The 17,292-nt window shown below is 36.8% G+C and overlaps 2 protein-coding genes and 1 non-coding gene across 12 annotated transcripts; 2 read left to right on the top strand and 1 right to left on the bottom strand.

The window, feature by feature from the left end:
- The first annotated feature begins 1 nt into the window (after nucleotide 1).
- On the top strand, nucleotides 2-74 carry TRNAF-GAA. Its single transcript has one exon. It is a non-coding gene; the product is annotated as a tRNA-Phe (tRNA).
- Nucleotides 75-186: 112 nt separating this feature from the next.
- Nucleotides 187-15,685, top strand: LOC117918294. Of its 10 annotated transcripts, none has more exons than XR_004651836.1 (22): nucleotides 187-335; nucleotides 425-720; nucleotides 800-908; nucleotides 1,166-1,248; nucleotides 1,991-2,214; nucleotides 2,307-2,439; nucleotides 3,485-3,567; nucleotides 4,385-4,597; nucleotides 4,995-5,354; nucleotides 6,928-7,099; nucleotides 8,830-9,021; nucleotides 9,173-9,382; nucleotides 9,473-9,565; nucleotides 10,307-10,521; nucleotides 10,840-11,391; nucleotides 11,497-11,577; nucleotides 11,750-11,835; nucleotides 13,184-13,918; nucleotides 14,300-14,368; nucleotides 14,588-14,721; nucleotides 14,843-14,906; nucleotides 15,284-15,685. XR_004651836.1 is itself a non-coding variant. In XM_034834827.1 (21 exons), the coding sequence occupies exons 1-20, from the start codon at nucleotides 215-217 to the stop codon at nucleotides 14,685-14,687; spliced, it is 4,212 nt and encodes a 1,403-aa protein (XP_034690718.1). In that variant the 5' UTR covers nucleotides 187-214; the 3' UTR covers nucleotides 14,688-14,721; nucleotides 15,410-15,685. The 10 variants fall into 10 exon arrangements, 7 of the variants coding, with proteins under 7 accessions (XP_034690718.1, XP_034690714.1, XP_034690720.1 ...); XR_004651834.1 differs by having other exon boundaries at nucleotides 14,300-14,453; XR_004651835.1 differs by having other exon boundaries at nucleotides 14,300-14,453; nucleotides 14,588-14,728.
- On the bottom strand, nucleotides 15,625-16,563 carry LOC117918296 (chlorophyll a-b binding protein of LHCII type 1-like). Its single transcript, XM_034834831.1, has one exon. The coding sequence runs from the start codon at nucleotides 16,507-16,509 to the stop codon at nucleotides 15,718-15,720; it is 792 nt and encodes a 263-aa protein (XP_034690722.1). The 5' UTR covers nucleotides 16,510-16,563; the 3' UTR covers nucleotides 15,625-15,717.
- Between the last annotated feature and the right edge of the window lie 729 nt (nucleotides 16,564-17,292).

The raw sequence follows: 17,292 nt of genomic DNA, 5'->3' as shown, positions 1-17,292 counted from the left end.
CGCGGGGATAGCTCAGTTGGGAGAGCGTCAGACTGAAGATCTGAAGGTCGCGTGTTCGATCCACGCTCACCGCAATACTTTTTTGGGCCCAGGTCCAAGTTTAATTTTTTTGGTTGGGCTACTCCGCGTCCAGCCCATAAAGCCCTAAATACAGCGACTCAACAAAACACAAACGTTTCAGCAAAGCAAAACACTGAAGTAGAACGGAGCAGCCATGGAGAAGCAGAGTGAGTGGCGCCTCCACGGCGGCCACTACCTCGGAGAAATCTCAGCCCTCTGTTTACTCCACGCGCCACCTCTCCCTCACTTCTCTTCTCTCCCCTATCTCCTTGCTGGTACCGCTTTCTGTTCAGTTTCTTCACCCTATTTAAATTTATTCAATTAAGATATTGAATTCTAAGGTATTTGAATTTCGATTTCTCAGGCACAGGATCGCAAGTTTTACTCTACGATTTGGAGTCCGTGAAAATACTGAGGTCCTTTCATGTGTTAGAAGGAATTAGAGTGCATGGAATTGCTTGCCGCTTGGTTGATTGTAAAGAAGGATCGGTATTGTCGGTTAAGATTGCTGTTTTCGGGGAAAGGAGAGTAAAGTTGTTTAATTTACGGATTGAGATGGTTCCTGAATCCCAAGATGAGCCCCAAGTGTGTTTGGAGTTGACTCTGTTGCATTCGTTGCCGAAATTCAGTCACTGGGTTTTAGATGTTTGCTTCTTCAAGGTAAAAATGGGACGTATTTATTGCTCCATTGGGTGTTTTTCTTGTAAGCTAGTCTGAGAATGCAATTGCTGATGTGTAGGAGGACATTGCGACTTCTTCACATTGTCTTGTGGTGGGATGTAGCGATAATTCGGTCCATCTCTGGGATATGTTAACGTCCAGTTCGATTCTTGAAGTTAGGAATCCAGGTTTGTATTATGAGAGTATAAGTTTTGAACTATCCGGTTATCATTGGTCGTCGTTTGCTAGGGGATGGTCTGTTTGCAATTTCTAAAATTTGATGCACTAAATTTCAGGTTCTCAATACTTTATATTTGCACTCCAATCACTAGATCGTAAAACGACCCTAGTAGTTGGGATAAGAACTTTTATCTGTTGTGTTGTACTAGAACTTGTATTGTGGCAATTTTCATGGTTTGATGGTTTGATTCTTATTCAACTGCAGAGAGGTGCCTTCTTTATTCCATGCGGTTATGGGGTGATGAACTTCAAAACCTCCTTGTTGCATCTGGTACTATCTATAATGAGGTGGCAAATCTTTCCTTATAATGAATTTTGATCCAATGAATGGTTTGTGTAGGGTTTTTAGTGATTGCAATGACCATTATGTTAGGTGGTATTTTTTTTTTTTTTTAAACTTAATGTTGAATGCAATTTGCTTTTAGACTTTAGATGATTTATTTTTAACTTTTTTTTTTCACTTATTACATATTTTTAAAATATTTTTATTGAATAGAAAAAGATAAAATATTTTTGTTGAATGCTAAAAATAACATTTTTAAACAACTAAAACACATTCTCAATATGACATTCACCCTATTAATACTTGATACTTTACAACAATAAAGTAATAAAATAACAAATGACTTAATACTTAATACTATTAAGTTGTATTTAGAGTTAAGTTGAATTAAGTTCTATTTAGATTTAAGTAAAAAAAAAAACACTACCTTAACATTTTATAAACTTTGAGGACCTTGATTTCATCATTTTAATTGTTTTTTTTTTCTTTTCTATTTTAAAATTGGATCACCATTGAAGTTAATCTCAGTGATAATGATTAATGTTGGGACCCCATATTCCATGATTGTTCTTGGAATATCTGCATAGCAGTTTTGGGTTGATGCTATGTGCATTCCGATTTTTCAGTTGAAGAGGCTGATGCCACCATCCCCTTATTCCAAATTAGCTTTCTACAATCTTCTCAAATTTGGAAGCTATCGAAATGTTAATTTACATGGTTTCTTAAGGATAAATTGGTTTTGAACAGATTATTGTTTGGAAAGCAGTTCCTCAGAACTGCACTCCAAGTTTGGGAAGTTCAGTGAAAGACCACATTAATTCGAGTAGTTCTTTCTGCAACGGCTTCAATCATTATAGTCAGCAATATCAAGCTCTTAATATATGTAGACTTGCTGGACATGAAGGTTCAATTTTTCGCCTAGCATGGTCCTCCAATGGATCCAAACTGGTGTCTGTCTCTGATGATCGGAGGTGAATTAGTTTCTCAACCAGTTTCTTCCCTTTATATTACTGATTCCTTGGAGGTATGATTCTATGCAATGAGTTGGTTTTAATTGGTACAGTGCTCGTATCTGGCCAATTCATGCAGAAAGGGAAGTTTCTGATAACTCAGGAGAGATTGTTGACACAGGCTCTGCTGGTCCTGTGCTATTTGGTCACAATGCTAGGATTTGGGACTGCTGTATTTTAGATTCTGTAAGCTCATAAATTTTTTGTCTTTTACAGTTATTCTCTATTTTCTTATATTAAATTGGAAAGTTACTTTAACAAGCAAAGAACATGGAATATTGTTGTCTGTCCAGAATACAGATAATATTTTTCTTTAAATGTGTTCATGATCCTTCCCACCCAAAAATAAGCTGTTTTCATGCTTGAGGAAAAATCTCAACTGCAAGGATTTCATTTTATTATATGCTCTTCATATCTTTTGTTATCTTTTCAGGATTTTGTGATAGATTTATTTTTACATTCATGCTGATTGCTGAGGTTGGTTAGCATGTGTCTGTAGTGCTTCTTCATGCCTAAAAGCCTGACTTTGGTCTGGATTTTTCTCACATAAAAAGGGAAGGGGAAAAAAAACGAAAGGAAAAACCTGCTTTCACTGGTGGATCTAGTGATCGCAAGCAAATAGCATGTCTGCAAATGAAATCAAATAATCAAGAAAATGCATACCCCTTTCCTCTGTTATTAATTGTTAACTGGTAGAATTTTTATTTCCTTTTTAGTCTGAGGTTCCATTAATTAAAAACTCTTTGCTACCATTTGAGAAAGTGTTTTCTCATTGAAAAAGTCAAATTTTGACATTCAGTTGTTAGTGAGCAACATTTGGTTTAAGCTATAGGTGCAATATTGGTTTTGTACTGAGTCGTTGCTGCATAACTAACAAAAAGGCCTCCTGTCATCCATAACTATTTATTTTATGTGGTGGCGCTACCATGTTAGATGGCTTTGGTCGATTCTGGTAATGCTTGTCTTGTATTTTGGACTGGATGTCATAATATTAGAAATAGGTAATTAGGCCTTCTCTTTTGGTCTGGTATTTGTTCTCTTCACCATTTTACTTTACTACCTCATAGTTTGGGGGGAGAGGTACAGATCCATATGGCATTTTTATTATTTCATCATTTCCTCCAATTGCCAAAATATGATCTCTGAACTGTTATATGAGGTTGATGTTCCATGTTTGCTCTTTCAAAATGGAGCTACTGTTGCTTTTTGAAATGACTGTGTCTGTTCTCAGTTAATTGTAACTGCTGGCGAGGATTGTACATGTCGTGTGTGGGGAACAGATGGTAACCAGCTTAAGATGATCAAAGAGCACATGTAAGTTGCAAATTCAGTTTGTTAAGAATTGCAGGTTAATTTCTTGAGTGATGTTCCATAATTTCAACACCATCTATCAAACATATATGTAAATTGAATACATTCAACCCGATTCTGGTTATTATGGATTAAGAGCTATGTATCCCAGATACTATTCTGGACACCATACCCTTGTGTTCTAGGACTCTTTTGGACATGCTGTAGCAACCTTGATTATATTTCTGCTAAAATATTATGTTTTGAGATTCAGAGTCATTTACAAATATATTTTTTTGATAACCAATGATTCAATATATTAATAGTGCCTAACAAAGAGGCACACAAAAGCATACACGGGGTATACAAAGGCGCCGATAGGCCACACAAAGCGAAGAGATACACAAAAACAACTCCCTCACACTACTTAGAGCCCAACCGATCAATAAAGTTCATCATGGACAATGAGCAATCCCTTATGTGCACTCTAACCCACTTGTAAATATATACATGCAATAATATTTAGGCCAATTTTCTTGAAGAATTTTGAATCTGAATTATCCCTCCAAAATGCTTGTTTTGCATTTCCTCTTACTAGTATCTTATCCAGAGTATTCTTCATACTTCCTTGGCTGTATTAATCCTAATTTCTTGTACAGCATTTTTCACCGCATTTCTGCATTTTGAAATACCTTGTCATTAGTGCTGAAATGGGTAATACTGGTCTTAGTGTCTTGTTAGATTAAATGCTGGTATCAAGTGAAACCAGTCTATGTCTAAGTAGTATCTTGGTACTCATAATGATTCAATACTCAAATTACATCTTTTTCTTATCATGCAGAGGAAGGGGTGTATGGCGATGTTTGTATGATCCAAAGTTTTCACTTCTTGTTACTGCTGGGTTTGACTCTGCTATCAAAGTGCATCAGCTACAAGCTTCTTTGCCTAAGGCCCCACAGGAACAGGTTGCGGAGGTAAAAGAGTTGATTGACAGAACGGAGATATTCACTGTTTGTATCCCAAATTCATCAGAACATACTGGACTTATGGACAGGTTAAGGTCTCCCAAAAACAATATAACTATCATGTATACATATGGGGTAGACACACTTTCACCTGTTTGTTCATCCCCTTGCTGAGAAAAGACATGCTTAGATGAGCCTGGATTTTTTTTTTCTTTCTTTTTTTCGAAATTAAGAAAAATAGTGGACGGCTCATGAAAATGTTAATAGATTGATGAAGATCGAGCTGCATAATTTGTTGGGACTTGGGATGTCACAATTATTGGACCAAACAAATTGTAGCTTATGAATCCCCTCTCAACTTACATGTGTTAGTTTAACCTTATTTCTAAATGTTGTTTTGTGTCTCTGATTTAATTGCTGTTGTTCTACTTGATTTTTTTTATCAACTGACGCATTGCCTTTTTTTTTTTTCCCTGTTTGTTGCAGCAAAAGTGAATATGTGCGTTCCCTGCGTTTCACATGTGAAAATAGTCTCTATATTTCCACAAACCGTGGTTATCTTTACCATGCTAAATTATTTGATACAGGAGATGTAAAATGGACTGAACTTATCCATGTCAGTGAAGAGGTGCCAATTGTTTGTATGGACTTACTGTCTAGAAATGGACCCAAGCTTTCCAGTGGTGTTGAGGATTGGATTGCTGTTGGAGATGGTAAAGGAAACATGACAGTCACTGGAATTGTTAGTGATCTTTGCCCTCCTAAAGTAGGCCTCACTTATACTTGGTCAGCTGGAATAGAGAGGCAGCTCTTAGGAACATTTTGGTGCAAGTCCTTGGGATATAGGTAGGGACAATTCTTCACCTTTTGATATAATGTTTTTATTATGTCCCATGTATTCCAAATCTGGCCTGAATCGCTTAAATGAGTACTCGTTGAGTAATGGAATCTACAACCTATCATTCTAGCTCAGTACCCATCTGCTATTTTAGGCTCAATTTTAAACTGAAGGTTATGGATCTTTAACCATATGAACTTCTTTGTGTCTGCTTTTTGCTGTCACAAAAGATTGTTGAAAAGTCAAGTATTATGATCAGGGACAAAAATGTCGTGATATTACCGATATATCGTGTATCGAAAGGTTTCGACACGATAAATCATGATGATATATCGAAGAGGAGAAATTTCGATAAATATTACCAAAAAATCGCCAATATATCGGCGATATATTGGTTGGAGGCGATAAATCGTTGATTTTTTTCATTAATTGGTTGTCACAACAAAAAATCGCCTATATTTCTCCACTCTATCGCCGATTTTTCGGCGATATTTCTGGAAAAAAAAAAATGCCCTCCCTCTGCCTAGATTGCCTACCCCTTTGCCCAAGCTTCCCCTTCCCTAGTCAAATCCCCAGTCTCCTGCTCGGGCTCCAACCCCACTTTGCCCATATCCTCCTACAGCCTATGTCCATTAGGGCAATTATGCCCTTTGTTAATTTGAACCAAATGTGTGTATATATATATATATTAAAAGTCAGCACAAAACAATATTGTTGAAAACAAATTAATTATAATTATTACAAAAAAATATAAAAATTATCATCATAATTTTTTTCATAGTATTTTTAATATCATTAATAGATTAATTAAATATTAAAAAAATATACATGTATTATCGTTTATTTTATATCATTTAATATAATTAAATTAAATGGATCATAAATTTAATATTAAATATATTTTAAAATTAGATATATTATAATTAAATATTATAATATTATTATGAAATAATATTTAATATAATTTAATAAGAAACGTGCACTTATAAAATACATATTTTTTATTGATGCATATAATATTATTATCAAATATAATAAATCATATTATACATATATTAAATTATTTAATAAAGTAACTTTAAAATGTTTGTTATACTTCTAATCATATTTCTATGAGGTTTTTTTTATATTTCCATGAATTTTGATCAATTTTAGGTTTATCGATATTTTTTTTTTCAGAATATCTGCCGATATATCTTCGATATATCCATAAAATTGAAGTACCGATATATATATATATATATATGTGATTATTGATATTTTCATCCTTGATTATGATCATCCAATTGGTCTTTACTTATAAAAAAAATGATCATCCAACTACTCCACATGACCATGAAGATCATACTGAGGAACTCAATTGGTGGGTATGCTTACCACTCTCCAATGTTGTCAGCTGGGAGATATCAAGGTCTTCTTGCTTTATTTTTTTGATAGGCAAAGGCACAGAAAAAGTATATTAATAAAAACCAGGTGCCCAACGGCTAACCCAAAGCATACAGGAAGTATACAATAGGCGCAAGGTCTTCTTGCTTTATTGTTAACATGTACTCATCAATCTCTGGTGTTTGAATCATGTAGGTACATTTTCACTGCTGATCCAAGAGGAAAGTTGAAGTTATGGAGGTTATGTAATCCTTCACAATCAGCTTCTCAAAATTCTGCAATCAGTAACAATGTGTCTCTAATAGCAGAGTTCATATCCAGTTTTAATATACGGATAATGTGTTTGGATGCCTCATCTGAGGAAGAGGTATTTTCTTTTTATCATGTCTCTAACTTAATTAGAGTGAGGATCTTTCTCTTTATGGTATAAGACAAGGTTTTTGGATTGTATATCCTTACACAAGTAACATCTATTAGGAATCCTCCAACCTTTCCTTTTTAGCTGATCTAGAGTCAAAATCCTAGCTCAAGTTGTTTCCTAAGTTAAAAAGCTAATGCTCAATGGTATCCAAGAATTCCATATTGTGCCATAAAGGAACAACTCCACTCTCCTATTTGCTAAAGAGGAACAGAAGAACTTAATTGAAAAAGTACCATTCTTTGTAGGCAACCATACCATGACATCATCGGTCTCCAAAGAAATGGAGTGTGCAAACAACCTCCCAAAAAGGTTGTACCTTCTTTAGTTCCCAATCATGCAAATGCCTTGTAAACCTAGGACTCTGGCTACCATCAACCCAAAGGTCACTCACCTAAACATCTATTGAGGTAGCTATAGAATAGAACTTTGGAAACGAATCCCTCAAGGACACGTCCCCACCCCACTTCTCTTTCCAAACCTTGTTCCCAGACCCAACCTTGAAACCTGTATCGCCTTCCACACCCCCATACCATGCCCTTCTCTCATTTCTTGAGTGCACATCCCCTCCCCCCCCTGACCCATACTTGGGATTCCTTTTCACTTACAAATCTCCAAGACCATTTACCCAAAAGAGTCTCATTAAAAATGGATAAATTTCTGATGCCCAAGCCCCCTTTCTGTTTCTCCAAGCAAACAATAGCCCAGTTCACCAAATATGGCTTTTGTTCCAAAGCCCCCCCTTCCCCACAAAAAGTCTCTTTTTCCAATCTAACAACTACCTTCTTTAGGATGACAGATAGAGACATGAAGTAAATCGACAAACTACTAAAGTACTCTTCATCAGAGTAAGCCTTCCACCCTTTGATAGATATTGTCTCTTCCATAAAGCTAGCCTTTCCAAAATCTTTCTTCTATCCCTTCCTAAACTTTGGAGAACTTATAAGGGGCTCCCAACGGAAGCCTTAAATAGGAGGTCGGGAGGGCACTGACCTTGCAGCCTAAAACCCCAACAAGATCCTTTAAATTTGAGACCTCCCCAACAGGGATAAGCTCACTTTTCTCCAAGTTGATCTTTAGCCCTAACAAAACCTCAAACCACATAAAAACCCAACTCAGATACTCAAGGTTCTCCTTACTAGCATCACAAAAAATGAGAGTATTGTCCACAAATAACAAATGGGAAACCTCCACCCCTTCTCCATCTCTTCCCCTTACTATAAAGCCATAAAAAAAAAACCCTCCTTCCTTTGCCCTTACAAGAATGCTAGAGCGAGTATCCATTGCCAAGATAAACAAATAAGGGAACAAAGGTTCTTTTCCCATTTTTTTCAGTCAATAAAGATCTGTGAGCTTGAATAAAAGAAAAAGGAAAACAAATATTTAGAGGATCACTGAGAGATAAAGGTCATTTTCTTTTAATTTTATGAGATTATGTTTGATTAATAATAAGCATACTACTGATTAGAAATTAGGAAATCTTGATCTTGTGAGGTCCAGAAGTGATTTAATGAATTTTCCAGGCTTACTGTTTTATTAAATGGAACCTGTATATCGGTGTTATATCTTACTGACTGTTTTATAAACCTTGTAGGCTTTTTTATTTTATTTAATTTATTTATTCATTTACTAATTATTATTATTTTACTTGCTAAATTGTTATTGTTATTGTTTTGCAGGTGCTGATATGTGGAGATCTACGTGGTAATTTGATTTTATACCCTTTATTGAGGAGTATATTGGTGGGTTCATCTTTTGGATCAGAAGTGAAGATTACTCCATTGACTTATTTCAAAGGAGCTCATGGGATATCAAGCGTGTCTGGCATTTCGATAGCAGGATTTGTTTCCAATCAAATTGAAATACAATCTGTATGTTCTGACTTCAAGCTTTTCTATTGGCAAAGAATATTGTTGCATGCCTTGCTTTCAAATATTCTCTGACAATGATTTTTTTTTTTTTTTGCATGTCTGTATCAGAGATAGAGACAGGGCATTTGATATTTATTTTGTTTCTTGTCAGACTGGTGGAGATGGGTGCATATGCTATTTGGAATATCGCAGAGATCAACAGAATTTGCAGTTTATAGGGATGAAACGGGTGAAAGAATTGAGTTTGGTCCAGTCCGTCTCTTCTGGTGCTGACTCTGTTGATGATTTGACAAGCAGCAAGTATGCAATTGGTTTTGCATCAACAGATTTCATAATATGGAACTTAATAACTGAGACAAAGGTACTTCTCTCACTCTCTCACTTCCTTCCAGGCTGATTCCTATGTTGCAAGGCCTCTTCTAGTTGATACCTAAGAGTAACATTGAAGCAGGTTGTGCAAGTCCCATGTGGTGGATGGCGGCGTCCCCATTCTTATTATCTTGGTGATGTACCAGAGATGAGAAACTGCTTTGCATATGTTAAGGTCTATTTTTCTACTCTTTTCACTTCCTAATTTTTTATTCTTCGAGGAATGTGGTAATCAAAGCACAAATACATAAGGATGATAATCAGCTTTGTTTAACATGAGATGCACATGCAGAGTTTGGGACTGTCATCCAGTTAGGGAATCAGTGCAAGTAGTTGAGCTGACAAAGTGGTCTTGTAAACTTCATGTCTTATAGTTGGACTGTTGATGAATAAGTTGTGAATTATCATATGCTTATTCTTAGTATCATGGAGTGAGGTTGAATATCTGCCAAGTGGCATATGCTTTGGAGTTTACCCAAATGAGGTTGAGCAAGTTATAGTTATATTTTTATTCAAGATAGCATGCTATTAAACTATTCAGAAGCTTTACTACTATCTGTTATTGTGTTTCTTTTTCTTTTCTCCCATTAGTTATTTTTTATTTTATTTTTTATTTTTATTTTTATTTATTTTGAAGCAATCCCTTCTAAATTTGAAAAGTGTATATTATTGTTTTAGGTGTATCAAAGACTAAATGGATGAACGTTGATCCATAAACTTGTAATGCCTCAAGTGGCTTTATGTTCAAAACTACTGATGTCCATCAAAATAGATGATTGAAACACTCTCAACAGAGAGCTGTTTCGAGTTGCTAAGCCAAATTGTTGTACTTTTTATATGATAAAGGGACTGCTTCATTATGTTGTGATGTTCAATGCATCTTAGTTTACTGAGATTACAATTTTCAATTTTTCAGGATGAAATAATTTATATTCATAGATTCTGGATTCCAGAGAGTGAAAGGAAAATATTTCCTCAGAATCTGCATATTCAATTTCATGGGAGAGAGATGCATTCCTTATGTTTTGTGTCTAGGGATTCACAAGTTGGGTTAAATGGAAAGCATGACCTCTCTTCTAGATCTAGCTGGATTGCTACTGGGTGTGAAGATGGCACTGTGAGGTTGACAAGGTATAATTCATTATCATTTAGAAAACTGACCTGAAAATGAACAGAATTTTTATAACTTTAATTAATTGTTACAGTATTATTGGATTTGTTTCTGCTTGTATGTTTTGGGGTAGTGGGCAAGAGCACAAAGTTATCTGCACACATTTATAGTTAAGAGTATTAATGATCTGTCAGATATGCTGATGGGTATCCCAGCCTCCATACCTCATAAGCTACCCTCACCCTCCCCTCTCCCACCTTCGTTTCCTTATTATCATATATTTTTGCAACTGATATGATGGTTGGATCTGTGAACTAATAGAGTGATGGACAAATTAGGTATTCGCCCGGTGTTGAGAATTGGTTTTCATCACAATTGCTTGGAGAGCATGTTGGTGGATCAGCTGTGAGGTCAATATGCCCTGTATCAAAGATACACACAATTCCAGCAGATGCGACAAACATGCCAAATGTGACACACAGACAACATGCTACCTGGGACGGCAGAGAGGATCCATTCTTGCTAATTTCTGTTGGTGCAAAACGGGTCATAACTTCTTGGGTACTAAGAACTAGTACAATAGACAACAAGGGAGAAGCGTCAGATGATGGAGTGCAGGATAAAACTGGGAAGGGCTTTCCATCAATGTCATTCCAGTGGCTTTCCACTGACATGCCAACCAAGTATTCTGGTATTCGTAAGAAAACAGAAGACTTGGAGAACATAGTTGGAATTAAAAAAGCTTCGAGTGTGAATATTGATGCAGAGTCTAGATCACTCTTCCCAGAAAGAAAAGAGATGCAATTGAGAACTTGCATTGGGGACATGTATGAAAATGACTGGAGATACCTTGCTGTTACTGCTTTTCTTGTTAAAGATCCTGTTTCCAGGTGATATGAGATAATGATGATTTATTGTTCTAGTTTGGTTTTCAATTCAAATTTTACTTTTCCATATTAATTTACCTTTTCCCTTTTACTTTGCCTCTGTTGCAGAATTACTGTCTGTTTCATTGTTGTTGGTTGTTCTGACGCCACACTTTCTCTGCGGGCTCTCATTTTACCCAGTCGACTTTGGTATTATATCATGGCACCTTTCATTCAGTTTATTTATTGGTTTTGTTGTAAAATCCATAGTGCGTTCTAATAATTCCACATTCCCACTCTTTATTGGCCACCTGGTGTCATCTTTCTTTTTTTCTTTTTCTTTGTTTTTCCATTTTGTAAATGTTTATTTACTTCATTGTAGGTTTGATGTTGCTTTATTGGTTCCCCAGTCATCCCCAGTTTTGGCATTGCAACATGCTATCATCCCTTTATTTCAGCCTTCTGAAGGTCAGTGCATTGTCTGGACTATTAAATCTTAATTTAGCAGAAATATTGTGGAAATCTTATGTCAAGCTTTCTGACCATAAATATAGTTCAAATATGATGCCCCCACCCAGCCGAACCCAAACCAAACCCCCACCACCCCAATAACAATAATAACAATAACTAAACAATAATAAGAAGAAGAATAACAACAAAACAATAATAACAACAAAAACAAGAACAATAATAGTAATACTTAAATGCCAGCTCCATATTAGGGAACAGGTTGTTAGGTAACATCAAGTCAATAAAAGAGGTAGAAGATGGGGAGGTCTTTACTCTATTCCTAGCGGAATAGCGAACTTCGGGGCTCTAGAAGAGGTTAAGGCCTTACTCTATTCCTAGCAGAATAGTGGCCTTAATTTCTTTTTGGTATAATATTAATAAGTAAATAAATAAATAGAATTTATTGAAACAAAAATTTGGCCCAATTAACTAACATTATTCAATTGGTGTGATTGAGAGAATAACAATTAAATTATTAGCCAAAATAATGTCTTCTCCTAATTAGTTGTAGGTGCTATTTTGTGTTCCACACCACCCCCCTTCCTCTCCTCTCCCCCTACCCCAATAAAAATAGATTATATCTTTAATAAAAACAACTAGTCTCTATGAACTCTGTTTGCAACATTTTCAGCATAACTGTGATATCCCACATCAAATAGGGAAAAAGGTTCATAACATTATATATGTATGAACTCTTTTTAACCTTGTAGACATATTCTTAAGTCGTGAGGGCCCCTTTGAACCTAAAACAAACAATATTTACACAACTGGGAGTGGATCGTTATAAATAGTATCAAAGTCAAGTTTCAATCCTGGGTAGAGGAAAAAGTTTCTAATGCTATATATATGTATGAACTCCTCTTAATCTTGTAGACACATTTTAAAGTTGTGAGGGTCCCTTCAGGCTTAACGCGGACAATATCTAGACAGTTGGAAGTTGGTTGTTACAATATTCCTCACAGTTTTAGTGTATTTAGTGTTCACAATTATGAAAAGTGAATTTTTCACCTCCTTATGAGGTGTGCCTCAGTGTTCACAAACTGTTCCTAAGCATTGAATTTTTAATCAGTGTTCTCATCAAGGGTATGACTCATGAACTGAGGCACATAAAGTTACACCCCAATGCCATGACCCTTTCCACTATAGTTGCATTGCTAAAATTCACAACAGAAAATGCATTTGGCATGTGGAATCAAATGCATGTTTTTAAAATTACTTATTTTATAATGTCCTAATTTTGGCATCCTAATTCCTTATATTTTCTTCCCTGGAGTTGTTAATTCCTGTTTAATGGCTTGATTAACAGAGAAGATTCAGATTGGAAATGCATATATTGCAATCAGTGGATCTACTGATGGCAGTATTGCCTTCTGGGATCTGACTGAAAGTGTTGAAAACTTCATGCTGCGGGCATCAACTCTCCATACAGAAAACTCTATTGATTGTCAGAAACGACCACGCACTGGAAGAGGAAGCCAAGGTGGACGATGGTGGAGATCATTAGGCACCACTCCTAAGAAAAAACCCAGCGGCGGCTCAGTTTCCATGAGAGTTGAAGAAGGAACTGGTGTTCTAAATTATGTTGCATGTGGAACCTCTTCAAAACTTAATGATCCTGAAAACACTCCAACTGCTTGTTCTCAAGCGATGTTCACTGCTTCCCTTGAGTCAGAAGTGAATATAGATGATTCCTCATCAGAAATATGTGAAATATCACCCTTACATGTTTTGAGTAGCATTCACCAATCCGGGGTCAACTGTCTCCACATTTCAGATATGAATCATTGTCAAAGTTTTAACAATGGTTTTCTGTATTATCTTTTAAGTGGGGGCGATGATCAAGCACTTCATTGTCTTGGATTTGATTTGACACTGCTACCAACAAGCTCAGAGTCTCAGATTAAGGCAGTAAATGTAGAAAATCCAACAACCAAATTTGAAGATATAAAGAACTTAAATCATTGTAAACAGAACAAGAATTACAGAATCAGATTTTTATACCATGACAGGGTAGCCTCAGCTCACAATTCTGCTGTGAAAGGTAAATTTTTTAAACTTGGTTCTTTAATATTTTTGCTGAATTCCTTTGTTGTTGGACAAGCCCAAGTTTGAGGTTGTGTCCTCATTGTGTTTGAATTCTTGCTCCCTTGATGTCCTCATCATGTTCAACAATTGTAAATGATCTATGTTTCCATCCCCCTTCTTAGTTTCTGATGATTGCCTAAACATCACACAAAGGATTGCTTCATATTATGAAGCCTAGTATATTTATAGGAACTAAAAAAACAAGGAAATTTCCCTCTTTTTTTTCCTTTTTTTTTTAATATATTCATTAGTTAGCTGATAATATCCTTTTTCGAGATGATTTTCCATAAAAGCATCTGTGAATGATGATATTAATTTCAATTTTCATGTACTGAAGGTATTTGGACAGATGGGACGTGGGTGTTTTCTACTGGTCTTGATCAGCGTGTCAGATGCTGGTATCTTGGTGAGCATGGTAAATTAATTGAACAAGCTCATTTAGTAATTAGTGTGCCTGAGCCAGAGGCATTGGACGCTAGAGCCTGTGGCAGGTGAGTGAAGCATCTGATGTTATTCTGACCTACTCCATACAGCACTTCCTTATGGAAGAATAAATTCGCATTGAAAAGTATAATTCTCTAAATTGTTATCTTTATTTTTATGGTGCTATTTATGTCTTTTCCAGGAACCATTATCAGATTGCAGTAGCTGGAAGAGGGATGCAAATGGTTGAGTTCTCTGTATCCCCTGACATGGATGGCAGAGGCGCAGATGGCTTCTGCTGATTTTGTGTTTCAATCCATAAGCTTTTGAGGATGGGTATGTGGTATGTTATTGTGCATATTGTCTTCTAGATGTTATTCATGAATGAATTAGGGGTTCCTGCTGGGTAAATCATGAAGTTGGCGTCCTGAAGGCATCTATCTCCCTACCTTTGCAGGTGAAACCCATCATTTGAGGGGTTTAAACTTTGAAAGATCTGATTTAAAGAATCGACTGCTCAGGTGGCAAAACAATTCAATTATTACTTTTGGGAGGTTAAAAGATGCATATAGTACACTGTCTTAAGAAAGAACAATGGTAATAATTGGATTAATTGATCATGGTCATCTGAGATTTTGATGTTGTTGGGCAAGAATTGAACAAGTAATTAAAGGCTGGGAAAGCCATGTATCCCTGCTGCTAGCTGGTCATCCTCAAAGCTGCATTGATCAATAAATAAAGAATTCCAAATTATGTTTGTGTATCAGAGAGAGAGAGAGAGAGAGAGAGAGAGAATTCCAAGTTATATTCTCTTTTTTCTTTCTGTACACTCAGCAAAATGCAGTTGATAATTTTTTATGCTGAATGTTAATTGGTTGAAAATTTCTTTTATTTTCAGAGTGCGCTACCCTTTTAACTTGTCACCAAGATCTGAAAAGACTGCCGTTTAGATCTGGGAAAGATGCTTCACTTAAGGAGTATAAAGATGTCATATGACTCATTTCTGCATCAACTGACCTTGCGGGTGCTCCTATCTCAACTTGCCCACAATTTTTTATTCATCACTGATGACCACACCAATTTTCTTCTGAGAAGGGCTTTCAAAAGATTGAAGGTTATGTATTTTAGTAGCCATTGCTGAGTTCTGATCTGACTAGTGAAGCTGTCCCATGCAGCTCGATCCAGATGATATATATTTTCTCTTTTTTCTTTTTGTATAACAAGTTAGATTTTGTTCAATTTGGACGCCCATTGATTTTAGTACTTCTAATCATGATGAATACCATACATTACATGGCATAAATTTACAAGCTTAGGTTACATCTAGTGATCTCACTTCCCAGGCACAAAGTTGGTGGCATAGGCCCAGGCGTTGTTGTTCACTGGGTCGGCTAGATGGTCAGCAAGGTTCTCCAAAGGTCCTTTGCCGGTTACAATAGCCTGCACAAAGAAACCAAACATGGAGAACATGGCAAGACGCCCGTTCTTGATTTCCTTCACCTTAAGCTCAGCAAATGCCTCAGGATCATCAGCAAGTCCCAATGGGTCAAAGCTCCCACCTGGGTACAGAGGGTCAATCACCTCACCAAGAGGTCCTCCTCCAATGCGGTACCCCTCAACAGCACCCATGAGGATAACCTGGCAAGCCCATATGGCTAAGATGCTCTGAGCATGAACTAGACCCGGGTTCCCAAGGTAGTCGAGACCACCCTCGCTGAAAATCTGAGCACCAGCCTTGAACCACACTGCCTCACCAAACTTGACTCCATTTCTGGAGAGAAGCTCAGGGAAGACACATCCCAAAGCCCCAAGCATTGCCCACCTGCAGTGAATCACCTCGAGCTCTCGGTTCTTGGCAAAGGTTTCGGGATCTGCTGATAGTCCTGCAGTGTCCCACCCGTAGTCACCAGGGAACTCACCGGTAAGGTAGGATGGAGGCTCACCAGAAAATGGTCCCAGGTACTTAACACGGTCAGGGCCATACCAGGGGCTTCCAGATGGCTTCGCAAATGACTTCCTCATTGAGATTCTACCATCGCCGCGAACCTTCGATGAGAACTCTGTGCCTGGGTTCAACGGAACCACCTTGCCTACAAATGGAGATGAGAGAGCCATGGTGGTCATGTGATATGCCTGGTGCTGGGTGCTGATGATCCTAGTGATTGATTTGTTGAGTTTGGGATTTCAGTGTTTTCTTATATAAGGGTCTGGTGAGGTCCACAATCCTATCTCGTAGATCTTCACCCTTGTCCTCATTGGTCCATGAGGTGCTTGCATGGATTCAAAAATCCAACTCATCCTCCCGGCCAATCAATGAAGGTTATCATAGATTTTCTTCAAATTATTGTGAGATTATCCACAACCTAAAGTCAGTTACCTCTTGTGGTCTCCCATTGGAGTTCAGAATTTTATATCCTATGACCGGTTGCTATCTACTTCTTATCAAGACCAGATTTATCAGGTTATGATATTCTATCACCAGGCTAAAAATTTCACTTCCACATGAAAACGTTGGAAACTTCTATAGTATGATGTTGAAATGCAAAAGTTATAACTTAGATGAAAAATTTTTATGACCAAGGTACAAGGTAGAGCAGAAGTTGGTGAGGCTGGCTTGATTGAGACCTGCCATTTGGGTAGGCAGTTTTACCCTATCATATAGAGTACTATAAGATTAAGCATAATTCTACGTGTCTACCAAAGATGGCAATCCAAAGGTTCCAAACAATTCATCCAGGTATAGGTTCCACCTAAGAAAAGGGAATCCCAAAATAGTATATGGCCGAGATATGGACACCACTCGAAAAAAGAGAATCTAGAAATAGTATATAGCAAGTGAAGATGCAAACACGACTTGACAAAGGGAACCCAAGTAAGCAGGGGTACAAGCACTACTTGAGAAAGGAA

The sequence above is a fragment of the Vitis riparia genome, chromosome 7 (genome assembly GCF_004353265.1).
Source record: "Vitis riparia cultivar Riparia Gloire de Montpellier isolate 1030 chromosome 7, EGFV_Vit.rip_1.0, whole genome shotgun sequence".
Classification (NCBI taxonomy): Eukaryota; Viridiplantae; Streptophyta; class Magnoliopsida; order Vitales; family Vitaceae; genus Vitis; species Vitis riparia.
The sequence above is the reverse complement of the archived record's forward strand: the minus strand, read 5'-3'. Positions and strand labels throughout refer to the sequence as shown.

Excerpts from the sequence above, each read along its gene's own strand:
- LOC117918294 (XM_034834827.1), top strand. The coding sequence starts at position 215 with ATGGAGAAGCAGAGTGAGTGGCGCCTCCACGGCGGCCACTACCTCGGA. Across the intron at positions 5,355-6,927 it reads TGCAAGTCCTTGGGATATAG|GTACATTTTCACTGCTGATC; the intron begins GTAGGGACAATT and ends TGAATCATGTAG. Across the intron at positions 9,022-9,172 it reads ATCAAATTGAAATACAATCT|ACTGGTGGAGATGGGTGCAT; the intron begins GTATGTTCTGAC and ends GTTTCTTGTCAG.
- LOC117918296 (XM_034834831.1), bottom strand. The coding sequence starts at position 16,509 with ATGACCACCATGGCTCTCTCATCTCCATTTGTAGGCAAGGTGGTTCCG.